This window comes from Bos taurus, chromosome 6 (assembly GCF_002263795.3).
Source record: "Bos taurus isolate L1 Dominette 01449 registration number 42190680 breed Hereford chromosome 6, ARS-UCD2.0, whole genome shotgun sequence".
NCBI classification, from domain to species: Eukaryota; Metazoa; Chordata; class Mammalia; order Artiodactyla; family Bovidae; genus Bos; species Bos taurus.
In genome coordinates, this window is record NC_037333.1 from 34217455 (window position 1) to 34234075 (window position 16621).

The 16621-nt window shown below is 35.2% G+C and overlaps 1 protein-coding gene across 3 annotated transcripts in view; it reads right to left on the minus strand.

The window, feature by feature from the left end:
• Positions 1–16621, minus strand: part of CCSER1 (coiled-coil serine rich protein 1) — a 1488482-nt gene that overhangs the window by 1204541 nt on the left and 267320 nt on the right. For all 3 annotated transcript variants that reach the window (XM_005207807.5, XM_005207808.5, NM_001076437.1), the window contains 1 exon segment: positions 2945–3038. In XM_005207807.5, the coding sequence (XP_005207864.1) occupies positions 2945–3038 (94 nt within the window).

Here is a 16621-nt window from a genome sequence, read left to right on the forward strand (position 1 = left end):
GTCAGTGATGCCATCCAGCCATCTCATCCTCTGTCGTCCCCTTTTCCTCCTGCCCCCAATCCCTCCCAGCATCAGAGTCTTTTCCAATGAGTCAACTCTTCACATGAGGTGGCCATCATCACTCAGGATGGCCATCATCAAAAAATCTACAAAGAGTAAATGCCGGAGAGGATTTGGAGAAAAGGGAACCCTCTTGCATTGTTGAGGAGAATGTAAATAAATTGATACAGCCATTATGGAGAACAGTATGGAAATTCCTTTAAAAAGGAGAAATAAAACTACCACCTGATCCAGCAATCCCACTACTGGCCATATACCCTGAGAAAACCATAACTGAAAAAGGCACATGTACGCCAATGTTCATAGCAGCACTATTTACAATAGCTAGGACATGGAAGCAACCTAGATGTCCATCACAGAGAAATGGATTAAGAAGCTTATATACCACAAATGGAATATTACTCAACCATATAAAGAGCAAATTTGAGTCAGTTCTAGTGAGGTTGATGAACCTAGAGTCTGTTATACAGAATGAAGTAAGTCAGAAAGATAAAAAAAATACTGTATACTAACGCATATATACAGAATCTAGAAAAATGATATAGATGAACCTATTTGCAGGGAAGGAATGGAGACACAGATAAAGAGAACAGACTTATGGGCACAGTGGCGAAGGAGAGGGTTGGATGAATGGAGAAAGTATCATAGACATATACACATTCAGTTCAGTTCAGTTCAGGCGCTCAGTCGTGTCCCTTTGCAACCCTATGGACCACAGCACGCCAGGCCTTCCCATCCATCACCAACTCCTGAAGTTTACCCAAACTCATGTCCATCGAGTCGGTGATGCCATCCAACCATCTCATCCTCTCTCATCCCCTTTTCCTCCTGCCCTCAATCTTTCCCAGCATCAGGGTCTTTTCAAATGAATCAGCTCTTCACATCAGGTGGCCAAAGAGCTGGAGTTTCAGCTTCAACATCAGTCCTTCCAATGAACACTCAAGACTGATCTCCTTTAGGATGGACTGGATGGACCTCCTTGCATTCCAAGGGACTCTGAAGAGTCTTTTCCAACACCACAGTTCAAAAGCATCAATTCTGCTCTCAGCTTTCTTTATAGTCCAACTCTCACAAACATACATGACTACTGGAGAAACCATAGCCTTGACTAGATGGACCTTTGTTGGCAAAGTAATGTCTCTGCTTTTTAATATGCTGTCTAGATTGGTCATAACTTTGCTTCCAAGGAGTATGGACATTATCATATGTTAAATAATAACTGGTGAGAAGTTGTTATATAACACATTGAGACAGTCTGGCACTCTATGATGATCTAGAGGGGAAGGCTCAAGAGGGAGGTAATATATGTCTAATTATGGCTGATTTGCATTGTTGCATGGCAGAAACCATCACAACATTGTAAAGCAATGTTCTTCCAATTAAAAAGTAAATTAAAAATATTAAAAATTAAAAGTAAATTAAAACATTGTTTTGACAACTGTTATTATATATAACATACTGCATGAACAAAAATTCATAATAAAATATTATACCTGTGAGTGAGTGAGTGAGTGAGTGAAGTCGCTCAGTCATGTCTGACTCTTTGCGACCCCATGGACACCAGGCTCCTCTGTCCATGGGATTTTCTAGGCAAGAGTACTGAAGTGGGTTGCCATTTCCTTCTCCAGGGAATTTCCCAACCCAGGGATCGAACCCAGGTCTCCCACATTGTAGAGAGACGCTTTACCATCTGAGCCACCAGGGAAGTAAAGTAAGGTTGTTTATACTGTAAACAACCTTAGAGATTATGTCTAATTCATAAAAGTTAAAAACGGACAATAAATTCCAAGAGGTGGATTTTCTCAAATGTATGCAGTAGGACTCAATATTTTGAAATTCTACTTTAATGTTACTTCTGCTTTCACTTGAAAATGACTATATTCAAAGTATTTTTAGCATTAAAAAAAAGTAAAACCTTGCCATTGTAGTCAAATATCTAAATTTGACTGAACAATTATTCACTATATCCTACTTCCAAAGTAGTAATTTTGTTATTGAAAATATTACACTTTACACCTTAATACGAATATAAATATAAACATATATAATGGGCTCCCTTCTTAATTTATTTAGCAAGAATTTGTTTATTTCACGCTATATCTCTGTGTGTATATGTGTTTATGAGTGTGTGTTTTTGGCTTCTAGTGGTATTTACTAATTTTGAGGTCAATCTTACTGCATTAACTAGCACAGTTATTACTGAGATGGCTAAGATTTGAAAGAGTAAACTTAAATCCACAAAACTTTCATTTGCTGATATCAAATAAGTGAAAGAAAGGATTATATTATTGTTCCCTCTCTTAAAAAAAATAAGATATTAGCTTTTTCATTAAGTGTTTCATCAGAATTTTCCCCATGGAAAAAGCTTTGTTTTATATTTTTTTCTTATTTAATAATTATCTTCCAACAATACTTAGAATAGATTATAAGATCAGCAGAATAATGTATCCAGGTTACCTACCATTCATCCTGCATAAAGAATATACAAACTGGGGACTGAAAAAGACTGCTGCTGCTGCTAAGCTGCTTCAGTCGTGTCCGACTCTGTGCGACCCCATAGATGGCAGCCCACCAGGCTCCCCCGTCCCTGGGATTCTCCAGGCAAGAACACTGGAGTGGGTTGCCATTTCCTTCTCCAGTGCATGAAAGTGAAAAGTGAAAGTGAAGTCGCTCAGTCGTGCCCGACTCTTGGCAACCCCATGGACTGCAGCCTACCAGGCTCCTCCGCCCATGGGATTTTCCAGGCAAGGGGACTGGAATAGGGTGCCATTGCCTTCTTCCTGAAAAGACTGAATGTAGCCTAAAACAACATTTAGCTGATCAAATGCAAGCTAAATGCCTAAGACCTGAGTTTTAAGAAATTGTGCATTTCCTCAATACTCACCTGAAGGATGAAGATTCTGTTCCTCTAAAAATTCCAAATCAAGCATTAGATCATCTTCATCCAGTTCACAAGAGCCCAAATTATTCAAAACATCCTGAAGAAAAACCAAAATCAATAGTTAGAAACTAAAACACTGAGAAACTGAGGCAAATACCCACATTTAGATGTCATGAAGCAAAAAATAACTCAAACTTTGCAAAGAAATGCTTTAACTGAACCCCAGAAATTATTTGCTTATCTTTCAAGCATTAACATTATTAGCACAAAAAATTTCAATAATTATAAAAATTTTAACTCATTAAAAATTCACAAAGAGGTTTTTCAAATGTATAGAAGAGTGTGAATTAAACCTTTAGATATTTATCATACCAATCTGAGTAATAGTCTTCTAACACATTTAATGTATTATTTCTCAAACAATTTTTTTAAACAGCGCCAACTCTGAAATGTGTATTCTTGAAAGGGGGGAATCCAGTTACTGTTTCCCAATCATTTGCTTTGGATTAGGAGGGATTAACAGTAGAAATAAATATCAACTAAGTTAAAAATTAATTATTGAATTTTATGTCATAAATATCAGAGCTAGATCATGTTACTTTTTCATTTTTTTTTTCCAAGAGGGAAAATAGTATAGTAAACTACAAGGATATATTGAGAAATCTTGAGGGAAATCAGTGATGGGCAGAGGTAGAAACTCTTGAAGGAGGACTACATTCCTGATCTGTGTATTTGTATATCGTTGGTAGAGACCAGGTTAAGAAACAACTTCCCTATCCATTGATTTGAGAGTTGACTCACTGGAAAAGACCCTGATGCTGGGAGGGATTGGGGACAGGAGGAGAAGGGGACAACAGAGGATGAGATGCTTGGATGGCATCACCAACTCGATGGACATGGGTTTGGGTGAACTCCAGGAGTTGGTGATGGACAGGGAGGCCTGGCGTGCTGCGAGTCATGGGGTCACAGAGAGTCGGACATGACTGAGCAACTGAACCTAACTGAACTGAATACTGTAAAAAAACTGAATTAAATATTATTGAACTTTAGAAACACATGTTATCTGTGAATAGAGCACAGTAGTTTCAAAGGTGATGAATATAACCAAATATACATGCTTCTTTATATAAATGAAAGTTAAAAGGAACTATTACTATATTGGATTCAATTGTATTACACTGTATCTGTATTAATTACAAGGAATCTAATAGTTTATAAATAAAATCAACTGCTTCTTGGATGTTCTATGATATCATGTGGCAAGGACAGCCCACTGAAAATAAGTTGCTTATTTATATAGCATCAAAGATATTATGAATACCAGTTCAGTTCAGTCGCTCAGTTGTGTACAACACTTTACAACCACATGGACTATAGTACACCAGGCTTCCCTGTCCATCACCAAATCCCAATGCTTACTCAAACTCATGTCTATAAGTTAGCAATGCCACACAACTATCTCATCCTCTGTTGTCCCCTTCTCCTCCCATCTTCAATCTTTCCCAGCATCAGGGTCTTTTCAAATGAGTCAGCTCTTTGCATCAGGTAGCCAAAGTATTGGAGTTTCAGCTTCAGCATCAGTCCTTCCAATGGATATTCAGGACTGATCTCCATTAGGATAGACTGGTTGGATCTCCTTTCAGTCCAAGGGACTCTCAAGAGTCTGCTCCAACACCAGAGTTCAAAAATATCAATTCTTCAGCACTCAGCTTTCTTTATAGTACAACTCTCACATCCATACATGACTACTGGAATAACCATAGCTTTGATGGAATGGATCTTTGTTGGCAAAGTAATGGCTCTGCTATTTAATATGCTGTCTAGGTTGGTCATACCTTTTCTTCCAAGGAGAAAACGTCTTTTAATTTCATGGCTGCTCTCACCATCTGCAGTGATTTTGGAGCCCCAAAAATAAAGTCTGTCACTGTTTCCAGTGTTTCCCATCTATTTGCCATGAAGTGATGGGACCGGATGCCATGATCTCCGTTTTCTGAATGTCGAGCTTTAAGCCAACTGTTTCACTCTCCTCTTTCACTTTCATCAAGAGGCTTTTTAGTTCCTCTTCACTTTCTGCCATAAGGGTGGTGTCATCTGCATATCTGAGGTTACTGATATTTCTCCCAGCAATCTTGATTCCAGCTTGTGCTTCTTAATCCAACCCAGCATTTCTCACAATGTACTCTGCATATAAGTTAAACAAGCAGGGTGACAATATACAGCCTTGATGTACTCCTTTCCCGATTTGGAACCAGTTTTTGTTCCATGTCCAGTTCTAACTGCTGCTTCTTGACCTGCATACAGATTTCCCAGGAGGCAGGGCAGGTGGTCTGATATTCCCTTCTCTTGAAGAATTTCCACAGTTTGTGGTAATCCACACACTCAAAGGCTTGGCATAGTCAAAAAAGCAGAAGTAGATGTTTCTCTGGAACTCTCTTGCTTTCGTGATGATCCAACGGATGTTAGCAATTTTCCTCTGCCTTTTCTAAATGCAGCTCGAACATCTGGACATTCTTAGTTCGGGTATGTTGAAGCCTGGCTTGGAGAATTTTGAGCATTGCTTTGCTAGCGTGTGAGATGAATGCAATTGTGAGGTGGTTTGAAAATTATCTGGCATTGCCCTTCTTTGGAATTGGAATGAAAACAAGACCAGGAACTGACTGTGGCTCAGATTACGAACTCCTCATTGGCAAATTCAGACTTAAATTGAAGAAAGTAGGGAAAACCTCTAGACCATTCAGGTATGACCTAAATCAAATCCCTTACGATCATACAGTGGAAGTGACAAACAGATTCAAGGGATTAGAGCTGATAGACAGAGTGCCTGAAGAACTATGGAGGGAAGTTTGTGACATTATACAGGAAGCAGTGATCAAGACCACCCCCAAGAAAAAGAAATGCAAAAAGGCAAAATGGTTGTCTGAGGAGGCCTTACAAATAGCTGAGACAGGAAGAGAAGCTACAGGCAAAGGAGAGAAGGAAAGATATATCCATTTGAATGCAGAGTTCCAGAGAATAGCAAGGAGAGATAAGAAAGCCTTCCTCAGTGATCAATGCAAAGAAATAGAGGAAAACAATAGAATGGGAGAGACTAGTGGTCTCTTCAAGAAAATTACAAATATAGGCAACACAAGATAAGCTGCCATTCTCAAAAATGCAAAACAGAATAATGAAACAACAAAAGAAATATAATTGAAGTTGATTGTGGAAAATTAAGAGTTTAAGCAGATATCACAAGGATACTATTTCCAAGTTTTATTGCACAGTATTCAAATATCAGAATTTTAATCAAGGAGTCAAGAATACATTGTTTAAAAAATTGTTTAATGATGAAGGTGTAGTAATTGATACAGCTTCAAATTAGCCTTAATAATTTTATACTTATATTTTGAATTTCATTGACCAATATTATGGTCTTAACTGTTTTCATCCAAAATTCATAAAATGAATCTTTTATAACTTCATTTTCAAGCTGAGGATAGATTATCAACTGTCAAATTCAAAATAGGGTTGAACCCTAGTACCTTGGAAAGTGATTATTTTTGAAGATAGCACCATTAAAGAAGAAGCTACATTTAAATCAACTCACAAGTATTGGCCCTAATACAATATGACTGGTGTTCCTATAGAAAATATAGGACAGACAAGAAAGACAGAGGGACAGCCATCGGAGGACACAGGAAGAAGGCAGCCGTCTGCAAGCCAAGGAAAGAGACTTCAGGAGAATCCAAACCTGCTTACACTTTGATCTTGGATGCCCAGCCACCAGAACTATAAGAAAATACACGTCTGCCGTTTAAGCCACCCAGTTGTGGTATTTTGTTATCACAGCCCCAGCACACTTACACAACCAACAACATTTAGAAAACAATGGAGATTAGAACAAAGGAAATAAATGCATGGCTGGCATATAATTCTGTGTTATGCTATGTAAGGACATCTTTCTCAATGTAAGCTTATATGTTTTGCATAGCATTTCTCTCTTAAACTGGAAATTACTTCATTTGATGTACCTAGCTAAAGAAAAAGATACCAGGTTCTTTAATAAGCCAAACTTCCTGTCCTTGGTGGATGATCCAAGATGGGCATTTTATCCAAACTTGCTGATGATATAGCCCTTTCAGAAAAATGAGAAGCGATTCTGTTTGGTGTTAGATATTACAAGGTGTGCATCACAGGGACCTTGGACTTCACTGCATGGTTAAGATAGATTAAGTTTACTGGAAAAATGTCAAGTGTTATATTAGTAGGTCTTCTGTTTCTTGGTTCTAGCAATTCCCGAGGTCCAAAAGCATACATGATCTTTTCAAGGTTGAACTGTTCAACCCTATTTTGGATCTGATGGTTGATAATCTATCCTCAGCTTGAAAATAAAGTTGTAAAAGATTTTATTTATGTAACAAGGAACTATTTAAAACCTCTACCACTGTTATATCAACATTTAATTTAAGAAAGAAACACCAACCAAGTGAACAAATTAAATTTGGAAAATTCGCTACATTGTTTTGATTTATTCTCATTTAGGAGGTGAGCTTTGACATTTGAACTAGCAGGCTGGTCCATCACTGGTCTAGAGGAAGTGTTCTTTAATCTGCTTATTCCAAATTGCCTTGCTTTGATATCTTGCTTACAGAGCAACTTTCTTATTAATGTAGTGGAGTCTTTGAAGTTGGTGAAACACCATAAGAAAAGGAGAGCAGATGTAACAACACGATGTTACAGAAGGAAAATCAATGTGAATTTACAGCCCTAAAAGAGGTCTTTTCATATGTCTCCTTAAAAGAGACCAACAGTAGCAACGGTACTTTTGCCAACACTTAAGGACACTCTAGATACTTGCTACCCAATATCCACCAACAAAAAGAACCAGTGCTCTTTAATTACTAGGGAAATAAAGAGAAAATACACAATAGTTTTGGATCATTTTTTTTGTTGCCAGAAACAAGATTTGTCTAAAACAAACAAACAACAACAAAAAAAAAAACCAGGGGCAGTTTTAAAAGGTTAATGAAAGTGAAAGTCACTCAGTCCTGTCTGATTCTTTGAGACCCCATGGACTATACAGTCCATGGAATTCTCCACGCCAGAATACTGGAGTAGGTAGCCTTTCCCTTCTCCAGGGGATATTCCCAACCCAGGGATCAACCCCAGATCTCCCACCTTGCAGGTGGATTCTTTACCAGCTGAGCCACAAGGGAAGCCCAAAGAAATGCATATTCCTAGAATGAACACATTTGTAACCAGTTTTAGGGTAATTGTATCAATTTGCTCTGGAATCATGGTAATATCTGCAGGAGGAATGGCAACCTGCTCCAGTATTCTTGCCTAGAAAATTCCATGGACCAAGGAGCTTGGCAGGCTACAGTACATGGGGTTGCAAAGAGTGGGATGAGACTGAGCCCAGCACAGCATAGCATGGTAATATGTACAGTTAAGTGGCTAAATCATTTAAGATAAATTGATATATTAGGCTTGGTATGTGAAAATAAAACACTGAGAAGAATTTGATGATATAAAAACTAAACCAATGTTTAAAGGCCATGGGGAATTTACTACATATTCTTATTTTTTATGTAAGATGTATGTGGTTGCTATGAGAAGAGTGATTGTTTAATTGTAAGGAAATGCTAATTTTTTACTAAATTCATAATATTAATAAATTAGATATTAAATCAAGCACAATTATTACTAAGTATTCCCTAAGCAGACATTTAAAAATCTGTCAACAATACTAATTACTCATGAAATCTCCCAAATGACTTTAAGCCATTAAGAGCAAACTAAATAGATATTAATGAAGTAATTCAAAAATCAATTTTCTAAACTCTAGGGATTTAACAATGAACTAAAGAGGTATGTTTTCTTTCCTCACTGAACTTAGAGATAACGAGATTCTAATAAAGAAATATCAATCTTTTCTATAAATAAAGTATGTACCATCACTTATAAATCAATCTCTTATGTTTCATTACTGTGAATTAATTTTCCAGAGCCTGCTTGTTATTGAATAAAAATAAAACTGCATGTCTAAAGCTAGTGCTGAAAAGACAAGCTCCGATCAGCCTATTAATATGTAACTATTCCATAAGGCCCATTTTATGACCTTTTGGCCTTGTCTCTTCATTGCAATAAAGATAATTATGATCCTGTGAAAAATAAAGAAAGCTGGGACATGTTACTACACAAGGAAGTGTTGCTTGTAAAAGAAATCATTCTGTCAAAGAAAATTACTAAGATACTCTAGTGGTTTTATAAACATGCTACTAATTGCATTTCTATACTGTTATATTTTAGATAAACAACTTTCCAAGAAGCCTTAAAATATCTAAAAGGCAAGATATGAGATTCTCTACTCTTAAATACTTGTTTATGTAATATTTAATGACACAGCAGACTGCTCTGATCATCATTTAGTCTAAATGTGAAGAGAATTTTCCAAACTAATGAGGAATAATCAATCTAGTTTACATTCTTGGATTCATTCTCCATTATGATCAGGTGATACTAGGTTATAAGTTTCATTCTCTACTAACCTAAATACAGAAGCTTCCATAAATTGACTAACAAGAGAATATTTTATTATTGAAAATGTATGATGTAGCTATTATAGATCTTCAGTGAAATGCACCTGTCCAAAATATATTCTGCAACTGGCTTTACAATTAATTACATTGGCTGTTTTACTTGGGGAAAAAAAGATAAAGTCAAATAACTTATACGCTTTCAAATAATTTGTAATATCCCAGAAAGATAATTACATGAACAGTGAAAAATGAGAGACATAAGAGGGTCAAGATACACATATAATCCAAAGCAGATGTCAGAACAGGCTGAGTATATAAAATTTCATGAGGAGGGCATAGCAACCTACTCCTGTATTCTTGCCTGGGAAATCCTATGGACAGAGGAGCCTGGTGGGCTACAGTCCATAGGGTCGCAAAGATTCTAACACAACTGAAGTGACTTAGCACACATACATGCATACAATTTCATAAAAGCTGAGTTTTGCATATCCATACATGCAGTGGAAAAGAAAATAATATGCCAATACATATGTACATATATATATATATATATATATATATATAATTATATAATTTCACTGTTATACTTTCACTGTTCACTGTTAACAGTGAAGTAACTGTTTCACTAATTACTACTCCAGGGAGTTATTTGGTTTTTATTTCCTGATTCGGTAAATGAAGCATTTGCTGTTGTTCTTTAGTTGCTAAGTAGTGTCCAGCTCTTTCTCAACCCCATGGACCATCACCCGTAGGGCTCCTCTGTCCATAGAACTTCCCAGGCAAGAATATTCACTCACTATAACAGAGTTACCTTTACCTCTCAACGTGGTAGGCACAGAACATTTTCAAAGACAGCTTGCTCTATGCTAGGTCCTGTATAATCTTATGGATCTTTATATATCAAAATATAGTTTTAATAAATATTTTCAAAAATTTGTCTTAATTCTATCAGCCCTTATTGGTGAGACTTCCCCACTATAAGTTCAAAAAAATACATTTTGTAAATATGAATGACAAATGTATATAATTCACTAAAATGATATATTGGCATTATAAATACAAGCAAAGGATAATATTTTGTTTTGATTACTGTGTTTTTTATTTCTGTATAAAAAGTTAGCAAACTGAGATTCTTAAAGCTATGAGTGGCTAACTCTTAGAGACCAAACTTGCTAACTCTATTCTTTATATTAATAAAAGGTAAATGATTTTGTATTTTTCAGGCAATACAGTACTAAAATACTAAAGTATCACATTATAACATTTCACTTTTTAGGAAAAGTTAACATTTATATGAAATTAATATCTCCATAGATTTCATATCTATTTTAAACCAATATCTGAATTTGTACAAAATTTTAAAGTAAAGATTGATGGTTTCCATCATCAAAAGAGGAGAAGGGCAAAGAAGGGAAGGGGCAGACAGAGGATAAGATAGTTGGACGACATTACTCACTCAATGGACATGAGTTTGAGCAAACTCAGGAAGACAGTGAATGACAGGGAAGCCTGGTGTGCTGCAGTTCATGGGGTTGCAAAGAGTCAGACACCACGACTGAACAACAACAACGCAAGGGAATAAATTAAAAGTAACCTTTATTATTAAGTAATAAAAATAGAAATACAAATAGAAAACTAGTGAGTATAAAAATATGATTAGCAAATGCAGTTTTTTCTTGTCATCATTTATGGCATGGAGGAAAATAAATAATGTCTTTTGGGATTCTATTTTCATAACAAAAGAAAACAAATGTTACAGATGCCATCTCCTTGATTTCACATTTCACTACGTGAGTTTGCATCACTTCAATAAAGCAACAGAAATAAATAATTATCAAATATTTGTAACTCTAATGAAAGCAAGACCCACTCAATAAAATGCCAGAATTAAATTGTGTGTAATTGGCTTGAGATGAACATGGTAACATGGAAAAGAATGCTATCACAATTAAAATTCTTAGAAATCTAGTATTTTTTAAATATATGTTAGAGATCATTATTTATAGCCTTCATTCTTTGTGCACTAGGAAAACAGTTAAGAAGTGTATTTCATTATTTTGTAATTGGTGTTAAGGTCAACTTTTTGCCAAGAACTAATCCAGTTCTTTAACTTTCACTTACAATTCTTTCTAAATACTACTCTGAGATTACTTTCATTAAAGTAATCAATCATTTATATATATTCCTTCATCATCTAATACAGGAAAAGATGATAAAGGTATGTATCTACAGAACAAATACTATTAATGATTTCATTTTAATTCAAAACTCAATGATCTGGGGCTTTCCTGGTGGTTCAGTGGTTTAGACTCCACTCCCAGTGCAGAGGGCCAGGGTTCTATCCCTAGTTGGGGAACTAGATCCCACATGTTGCAATTAAGAGTTCACATGCTAAACCCTCACTTCTACTTGTGTGCAGGCTCATGAAAGAATTCACAATGGACAGAAATCATATGAAATGTCAACAATGTTTGAAGTAAGTTTTATTTCCCTCTAAGAATAAGCACCTTTCTTCTGTCAGGAAGCCTGTGGTCATTTTTTTGTTACTGGTAGCTCAATATAATCCCCCAATATGTTTTTTATTATGTTTTATGATTAAAACTGTGTGATTATTTTGCAAAACAGTAAAAAAAAAAAAAAAGAAGTTTGCATGCTGCAACTAAGACCCAGCACAGCCAAATAAACAAATAAGCATTTAAAACAAAGCAAAATTCAACAATATGAGTTCTATCTACCTATCCAAAATTGCTTCCTGAAAAATTATTAATAAAACTAAACATATTTATTATTTTCTGAAAATCCCATTTGCATTGAGTCTATTTTCTTTCCCCAAATACCTAAAGAGCAAATACAAAGTAACATATTCATACTTTATTACATCACAGACTTTTTTTTTTACATTACTTATAAAAGGGTCTAAAACATGCCTTTTGCTAATGATGGGAAAGATTAAAAATCTTTCTCTTAAAAATTCCCTTTATGTGCAATATATCCTGGTTTTTATGGAATATTTATTGTTGTTCTTCAGTCTCTCAGTCATGTCCTCTCTTTGCTACCCCATGGACTGCAGCATGCCAAGCTTCATGGAACATAAGACCATCAATTATACACACACCTAAGCAGAGCACATTTGCCCAAAGAATGATATCAACTATTCACTGTACTTTCTACAAATGATCCTTCACTATGCTGTTTGATAATGTTAAAAAAAGTCTAACCTTTCAAATTTTCCTTTTCTTTTTTTTATTCTTCCATCAAAGTTCAAATAACATTCCATTTCTTTATGAAGATTTCCTCATCTTCATGTGGTTAACATTAATTTACTAACTTTAATTACTAACATTAATTTCTTCCCATGTGGTTTGTAATAGTTCTTCTATTTGCATCCTTAGAGTAAATATGGTGCAATTATTCTCCCTCTGCAATTCCTACAGTACTTAACACAGTCTTGAGAATATCAATAATTTAACAAAATCAATAATTATGTACTGACAACCATCAATATGTCAGGCTTCCCCAGTGGTTCAGCAGTAAAGAATCTGCCTGTAATGCAGGAACCACAGGAGACCGGGGTTTGATGCCTGGTTCAGGAAGATCCCCTGGAGGAAGTCATGGCAACCCATTCCAGTATTCTTGCCTAGAGAATCCTATGGACAGAGGAGCCTAGTGGGCTACAGTACATAGGGTCACAAAAAGTGGGACATGACTGAAGCGACTTAGCACCCATGCCCGCACATCAATATGTCAGGTACAGGGCAAGTAACAAACTGTCTCAAATTCTAAACTTGTTAAATAGAACCATATAGCACACAAATTAGAGCATTTTCTGACTTAATGAGAAACCCATGGTTATTTTAATACTTTTATATTTCATTTGTTCAAAGTATCACATTGGAACTATGTTGGGAAGCAATCTAATTCGACTTACAAAATTATTTCATACTAATGTACTTTGCATTAAGGTACAAAGAAACACAAGTGAATAAGCAGAAATGGTACACCACAAGCAATTGCAGAGTACCTCTTTTTTTCCTTTTCTTTTTCTTTTTCTATTCAAAAAATTAAATTTATATTCTCTTAAATAATAATGAAAAGAATTATATTTTAAAAACTAAAATAAAAATGGTGTTAAATGCTATGAGAGAAAGAAGGACAAATATTTCATCAATATAAATATATGAACATAATCAGGTTCGAAGTGCTTTATCATCATATTTCTTTAGTGCTTAAATATCTACAGTGATCTACAAAAATATATAGGCCCGTTTCTTGGTCTTTGAAAAATTAGTTTAAAAAACACAATATTGACTTGTAGTCTACAATAAAACATAAAGTCACAAAATAAATATATTCATAAATATCAAATATATGTCAATACTAATTTTATCTAAATTACATAAACAAGAAAATATCACTAAGCTACAAATCAGAAAAAATATTTGCAGGTAGATGAGAGTCAAGACAGAATAGAATAGGTTCACTTCTTTGTTTTGGCGTTATTTGCCAACCTATTTTTTTACATATATATAGATTATCAAACGAATTTATCCCTCTGGTTAGATCAATACACGATTTAGAAAAAAATATTTTTATTTTATCTAAATTATTTGCAAAATTAAATACAAAATTGGAATATTTTATCTTGCCTAGCCATTCACACATCAGTTTTTACTACATAGAGCTGAACTATAAAGAAATTCTAAGTAAATGAAGTACTTTACATCAACAGAAATCTAGTGCAGTATTCAAAATCCACTGATAAAATCAATCAATTCAACTTAATTAATGTATAAGTTAATGTAATTTATATTATAATGATTTGAGGTACATAAATAGTGATAACATTAAAGAAAAATGTTTAGAGAAACTAAACAAATTAAATTTTAATGAAATTATAGTTGCTTTACAATACAATATTACTATAAGCCTTTTTTTCCTGTGGAAACTCATTTTCCTTTCATTATTATGATTAGAAATTAAGATTTATTTTTATTACCATTACCCCAAAATGCATTCACTAAGTGCATTTTCCCATTTTTTACCTTCATAGCAACAATTTATTACATTTTTAGAATAAAACAATCATTATTAATTCCATGTACACCATGATATATTCTGGGGTAAAGATATCAAAAAACAAAAAACATCCTGTTGATGAAATTGTATCTTAATTTGTTTTCATTTTGTAAAAATCACACCAATATATAATGCAAATAAACATGAAATCAGCCTTTGTATTTTTACGAAGCTATTGTTTCCATCATCTTCCTATAAAATATACCTTCAATTCTAAAAGATTCAAACTCTTTGAATTTGTTTCATAAATTTGAGAAAAATCTTGGAGCATAAAGAAAGCAAAAGTCTTCTATATCTTAGAATGAATAACTCCAAGTTATTCAGGATGTTAACATGAACTCCTAACTGGCAATTGCTTTCTGCCCTAATTATCATTTTCTCACTTCAGCTTCATCGTATGTTTGCCCTAAGAAATATTTCTTATTGCTAACTGCTTTCTGAAACATTCAGAATGCTTACCAGATCTACCAATACTTTTATTATCATTCTGAGAATATCTATCATTCATATAACCATGCCAAATATATGTCAGTTTCTGCAGAAATTTAAATTTTCATTTCTATAAAGGTTTTCATCACACCATCTTAAATCTATCACACCAGTCCTCCTCATTGTATCAAGCAAATGGCTCCTCTTTGATACACTACATTCTCCCCTTTCCCTATATTCAAATTTTTCTATCTTTTATACTACCATTAATTATGTGGGAAAGCATTTCAATTGCTGATACCCAAGAAACTTGACAAGTTCCTTGGAGTATGCTTCATAAGATTCTCTGACTTAAAGGAAAGATTCCTTTTGTTTCATACCCCTCGATCTTCATATTTCTCATAAAAATTTTTTCATTAACCTTCATATAACAGACCCCCTTGGAGTTATGTTATAGCCATGTACTAGATTTTGACCTTAAAACCATCCTGTACAAACCTCCAAAACTATCTCCCTCTGTCTAGGTAACCCAGAAATCCATACATTAAGATGACAAGAATACAAAATGAAGAGAATCTTTGAATCATAACATGAAGGAAAGCTGCCCTGGAGAGTTGCCAGACCCTGTCTGTAAGAAATACATTTGTGTTGTATTTAAGCCATTAAGATTTTCCATGGTTTATTTCTTAGTACCTCATAGCCCAGCCTATACAAATTAATAAATTCTCATTCTTTTACTCATTTCATATGCTCCTTATCTTACAATTTTAAGTTCCGTAATTTTCTAATAATTGTTCCTCTATAATGGACTTTAAACAGTCTTGCTTTCCTATATTTTACCAGGTCTCTATTACTTTCTATTATTGCAATATTGAGTATCATACTGGCAAAATATTTTGTGTACTGCTTCCTTAAGTGATATTTACTGTGTTTTCCTGGTAGCTCAGTCAGGAAAGAATCTGCCTAAAATACAAAAGACAGCCTACAGTGTAGGAGACCAGGGTACAATCCCTGGGTCGGAAGATCCCTGAGAAAGAAAAGGCAAGCCACTCCTGTATTCTTGCCTGGGAAATCTCATGAACAGAGGAGCCTGGTAGGCTATAGTTCATGGAACAGCAGTTAAAATTGTGCTTCCTGGGTATACTGTGTTATAAATTATTAAAGCAACTTTTTCTTTCTGTGTGTATGTGTGTGTGTGTTCAGCTGCTTAGTCGTGTTCAACTCTTTGCAGCTCTATAGAGTATAGACCACAAGTCTCCTCCATCCATGGAATTTTCCAGGAAAGAATACGAGAGTGGGTTGCCATTTCCGACTCCAAAGTATCTTTGCAACCCACGGGTCAAAACCAGTCTCTTGCATCTCCTGCAATGGCAGGAGGATTTGTTACCACCAGCAGCACCTGTTGGAGAAGGCAATGGCACCCCACTCCAGTACTCTTGCCTGGAAAATCCCATGGATGGAGGAGCCTGGTGTGCTGCAGTCCATGGGGTCACTAAGAATCGGACATGACTGAGCAACTTCACTTTCCCTTTTCACTTTCTTGCATTGGAGAAGAAAATGGCAACCCACTCCGGTGTTCTTGCCTGGAGAATCCCAGGGATGGGGGGAGCCAGGTGGGCTGCTGTCTATGGGCTCACAGAGTTGGACACGACTG